This window comes from Aplysia californica, unplaced genomic scaffold, assembly GCF_000002075.1.
Source record: "Aplysia californica isolate F4 #8 unplaced genomic scaffold, AplCal3.0 scaffold01636, whole genome shotgun sequence".
NCBI lineage: Eukaryota > Metazoa > Mollusca > Gastropoda > Aplysiida > Aplysiidae > Aplysia > Aplysia californica.
Window position 1 is genome coordinate 24,144 of NW_004798906.1, and position 5,806 is coordinate 29,949.

Genomic DNA, 5,806 nt, shown 5'->3' on the forward strand with positions numbered 1-5,806 from the left:
ACAGTTTACCACTCAGAACCAACCGTCAGTTTACCACTCAGAACCAACTGTCAGTTTACCACTCAGAACCAACTATCAGTCTACCGCTCAGAACCAACTGTCAGTTTACCACTCAGAACCAACTGTCAGTTTACCACTCAGAACCAACTATCAGTCTACCGCTCAGAACCAACTGTCAGTTTACCACTCAGAACCAACTGTCAGTTTATCATTCAGAACCAACTACCAGCTACCTGGCACAGAAAACTCCACTGACTCTCTACACTAATACATTCAAACAGAAAACTCCACTGACTCTCTACACTAATACATTCAAATAATTTCTGGCAGCTCTGCTCATGCTAAGAACAAGGATTGAAAGCTGAGAGTATTGTAGGCATAAAACCCCACACCGCAAACCTTACTCAGTACTCGACTGACTGGCAAAGATGCAGGATTGAAACTGGAATCAGGATTCATCAACATCTCCCTCCATGGCCAGTTCCAGCTTCCTGCTACTCCACTTGTTTCATCTCATTAAGTTATCATGAATAGATTACAGGCAACTATGCTCAAGCCATAACGGGGGCCTGCCCAAGATTGAACAACGAAAAGCAACAAAAACAAAAAATAGATTCTGGTTGGAATTACCTTCCTGGAAGCTGTTTCAAAGCCCTCTCATAGACTGTATTGAGAATCTCTTTGGCGGCATCCTTTTTGTGCTCAATGTAGCGAAGCCAGCATCTTACATTGTAAGGATTTCTCAGAATGTCCTCCTCATAAGGTAGGTCTTCCTCTTCCTGCAGTGAAAAAATTATAATTTTGCAAATAGAAAGTCAATAAAATAAAACACACCTGGCAAAGCATATGTACTAGTGCTCCCATCCAATAGAACTGGATTATTGCATTCTTGTATTTTGTGATTCCTATCGCAACTTACACAAAAAATTTCATTTGATGAAAATAGTTTGTGAATGACTTAGTTTTCCACTAGATTGATATCACAAAGATATTCTACAGACTGTTGCATTAAGGCTAGTACCCCAATCTTTTGCAAAAAAACTGGATTCATCTTGTTTTTCACTTGCCCTCCCCTCCCCTATATGCTGGATGACCAGAAGTTGGACAGTGTGTTGGACCCATCTTCCCTTGACTGTTGAACTGATGTTTTTATACAACTCAGGGGGCTTGCCAGCAATGCCAATGAAAAACGGACTTTTTGCTTTCAAGAGCCCTTTTTCACTGGGTACCTAAGACAGGGTTTTCTATTCTAAGCTTGGGCTTGTCAGGCTTTTTTTTTATTCAAAGAATATAATGTATAAAAATATATAAAAATTTGTATAGAGTTGTTAAGTGCAGCAAAACATGGATTAGCTATGTAGGAAAATATTCTCCAAAAGTAAAAGTGAACTAGGTAACAGATTCTGAAAGATAATCGCCGACATCTCATCAGTCATTCCTTGGAGCGTTTGAAAGAAACTTGACAACAACTCACTTTGCTTTTGGGTGAAGAAATCATTTCTATTGTCAGATTTACTGACCATTTTGTCGCTATTTTGTTGTCATTAACATTCTAGTGTACATATATTACTATTTGGAGAGAGAGAGAGGTGTCTGGATGAGAACATTTAACATTCTAGTGTACATATATTACTAATTGGAGAGAGAGGGGTGTCTGGATGAGAACATTTAACATTCTAGTGTACATATATTACTATTTGGAGAGAGAGGGGTGTCTGGATGAGAACATTTAACATTCTAGTGTACATATATTACTATTTGGAGAGAGAGGGGTGTCTGGATGAGAACATTTAACATTCTAGTGTACATATATTACTATTTGGAGAGAGAGGGGTGTCTGGATGAGAACATTTAACATTCTAGTGTACACATATTACTATTTGGAGAGAGAGGGGTGTCTGGATGAGAACATTTAACATTCTAGTGTACATATATTACTATTTGGAGAGAGAGGTGTCTGGATGAGAACATTTAACATTCTAGTGTACACATATTACTGGAGAGAGAGGGGTGTCTGGATGAGAACATTTAACATTCTAGTGTACATATATTACTATTTGGAGAGAGAGAGGTGTCTGGATGAGAACATTTAACATTCTAGTGTACATATATTACTATTTGGAGAGAGAGAGGTGTCTGGATGAGAACATTTAACATTCTAGTGTACATATATTACTATTTGGAGAGAGAAAGGTGTCTGGATGAGAACATTTCATTTATACATCCTATCACATCATGGGATCTTTAAGAATGTATCTTAGCAGCATGACTAAATAATGACAAAACTTTCTTTGATGACTTTAGACCATGCTAACCATAAAATATTTGTTCAATTTTTGAATAACAGGCCGTACTAGTAAACTTTTTTCCCCGCTGAGAGCGATACTCCAACACCCCAATGACGATGGAACAGGGGAGCAGAGAGGAAAAACAACCGGATGCGCACGCTGCCCATGCCCTATTTAAACTAACCAATGAACGGATTCGGAATAATCATACGGGGATTTGTAGGTCACATACATTTGCCGAGGGAGTACAGAAAAATGACAGGTCTCTGTGTGAAGTCGCTTAGGACAGAGGGGTAGTGGTGTATACAACTACTTGACAAAAAACTTTCAAATTTGAGGAAACTATGATATATGAAGGAAAGATTAGATCTCTTCCCATCTTGAGGTCAGAAAGTTAGTTTCCTAGGTTCCGATCCTGTCCAAAAATATGCCCCCAAGCAGTGACCTAAATTTCGTCAAGTAAGCTCAATTGGCATTGCTAACTTGCCCCCTTGAACATAAAAACATGATTTAAAGTGGGGAATTTCAGCTCTCCTGGGTATAATAGATTCTAGATCTATCTATCTATCTATATATATATATATATATCAGTACGCTAAGCCGCCCCCGGCGGCTCGAGAACTGACGTTCAATTTTAGCTTGGTTTCTATTCCAATCCACAAATCCATGTTAAAATAAAGGTCATAATATAAAGTTGACTTCCGGGTCAAGTGTTTCCACCGAAAATCGGAAGTTTTGATTCAGTTTTGAAACAGGATTTCGAAGTTTATGCGACATTGTTTTATCGCGAAGCCCAAATTATAGCCAGACACCAGTCTTTGTACTTTTACACAACAAAATGTATCATTATTTTGCTCACTAAAGAAGTGTAGGACTCTTCTTATAATATTGATACTATTGGACTCAAATTGCCAGTGCACTGTAATTGAGAAATCAATATTTTTGAGTGCTAGATCTAGGCCTAGATCTAAATAGTCAAAATATTTTTTTTCTCCCCAAAATCACTACTTTTTGGTGAATGTACTCAAAAAGTACCATCCAAGACATGTATAGGCTTATTCCAAATGCAATTCTGAATAATTCCATATAAGATACGAGTGTTTCTTTCTGTTTGGGATCCTTTTTTCAAAATTATTTAAACATTTATTTTTTTTCAATATCGGAGGTTATGATCCAAATGTACAAATATTATGGAATGTATGTAAATAACTGCTCATTTTTCAATATTTTCCTGTTCTATATACAGTTATGGTTATTTTGATGTATAATTTGACTAGATCTAGATCTAGATCTAGATTAGGTGCAAACATATTTTTTGAGTTTCATCTGAGATTATAAATTTTTTGTTTTCAAATTTTATCCGCAGCCAATCACAATTGTGTTGCATAATCGCCTCTTACAGGAACCAAAGTTGAAAAATACTCAAATAAACAATACAGATGTATTCTACAAACCATACTGAAAATGTTGGTATTTATATATATAATAATATGTTGATATTTATTTGAATTTATGGCCCCCAAGACCTGTGAACCGCGCACTAGTCATCATCTCATTTCGCCCTCCCTCAAAAAATTCGTCTACAAGCCTAAAATAATACGTAGCGAATGAGTTAAGGACTATTTTTAGCAAAATATCGCCGTAACTGTTGTTTCAACGAAAGTAAGGCGTAAGGGAGGTTGCTTTAGGTTTGTGTGCCACTGTTTTGGGGCTAGATTTGAAAACAAAGTTTTAAACGATCTTTTTGTACTCCAGTGCCCGACAGCAAAAAAAAAACGTGCTGCCCGAACCGGTACGATTACTCTAGATCTAATATTCTTGGTGGGCGGAATGCACACACTGTCTGGATACAGTGGTGTGGGCGGGTAGCCCAGACTAGGGGGGCGGTCTGCGTGGACCGGTGTGGGCATATAGATCTAGCCCAGACCCTGGGCGGATATAACCCAAACAACTTAGAAAATAGATCTAATCTAGATCTAGATATCTAGATTAGTATCTAGAATCTAGATCTAGATCTAGATTCTAGTTCTGGCTATCAACTGGAAAGAAATCTGGCATAGATTCTAGTATGAGAAATGCACTCTTGTAAGGGAAGAAGAATGTGTGGCGGTTCAGTAACTGTGGCTTACTTGGGCTGCCAAAAGACAGGAGACTCAAGAGGGCCAAAATGGGTTACGGGCGATTTGCCCAGACAGTACTCTAGTACTCTAGTGACTAGTCACTTCAGTGTCTTCAGCAGAGAGTGGTGAGAAGGCAAGAAAACACCCGGTCACCACAGTCGGCTTACCAGAATAAAAACTCTTTGAAATTATTGAAATTGAAATGAAAAGTGAAAAGACTAAGATATGCTAATAACAACTCACAAAAAATATATCCGGGTTTATGTCAACTTCTGAATTAGAAATTGGCATCTTAAATGAGAAATATCTCTCAGCGTCAGTAGTAACTGAAACCAAAAGGAAGATTGGAAGAAACGGAAGCACGACGCACCGGACGCACTCACTTCTGCTTCTAGTAAACAAGGGAGTTGCCAGATTTTGCTAAAAGCTGAGAACAGGAAAAATATCAAACCATGATTCAATGTTGTTTTTGACACCAGAACCTCTGTGAAAAATAGATGAGTGTAAATGCTAACGTTCTAGACAAAATATATTACTTTCTAACTGAATTATTCAACTCAATTATATTTAAGTGGATAAGTAAAGCTTACTTCTTTTCATTTAAATTGATAGCAAAGAGGTTATTTGATAGACTTTTTGTCATATAACGTGCTCAGACATTTTCGCAATGCAAGTTTCTTCGTCATCAATCAACTTCGTTTTGCAACACATCTGCATGGAAATTCCGTCATGTTTGCTACGTGTATTTATGTCAAATCGGATATTTTACACCCACATACACACACACACACACACACACACCCTCCCACACACACACACACACACACACACACACACACACACACACACACACACACATTAAAACGTTTTAAAAAATAGGGATATCTCCACAGCATTCCCGCAAGTATTCATTAATAGTCTGTTTTTAAAAAACAAAAAAACTTCTTTTTTTAAAAATGTTTTTAAAAAATGATTTTGATCTAGATCTATATCATTCAAAGAGGTGCACTGCTTATAAATTCTTTGATATCATCAATGTTGAACAAACAAGACTGCTAGTTACGTTCTAGTTATCCATGACCTTGTACCGACGTCCTCAGACGATGTCTGTGGCCAGCATACGGTAACTCGACCTGTGTGTCTCATTGACCAAAAAATGTGTCAATCTTTATTTTTACTTTTACAATGAAACATGGTCACCAGCAAACACACGCTGACAAACATACATACACACAAACACACACAAACATACACACACAGGCAGAAAAAGAAACACACACGCGCGCGCGGACAAACACACACAAACAAACGAACACACACATAAACACACACACACACTCACACACAAACACATACACAAACACACATACACACTTAAACACACACACACACACACAC

General features: G+C 37.7%; 1 protein-coding gene across 1 annotated transcript in view; it reads right to left on the reverse strand.

Moving 5' to 3' along the window:
* Positions 1–4,804, reverse strand: part of LOC101855847 (pre-mRNA-splicing factor syf1 homolog) — a gene marked incomplete at its 3' end in the record, with an annotated part of 17,292 nt that extends 12,488 nt beyond the window's left edge. Inside the window, 2 exon segments of the mRNA XM_005113127.2 lie at positions 631–779; positions 4,652–4,804. Of these exon segments, the coding sequence (XP_005113184.2) occupies positions 631–779; positions 4,652–4,699 (197 nt within the window).
* Between the last annotated feature and the right edge of the window lie 1,002 nt (positions 4,805–5,806).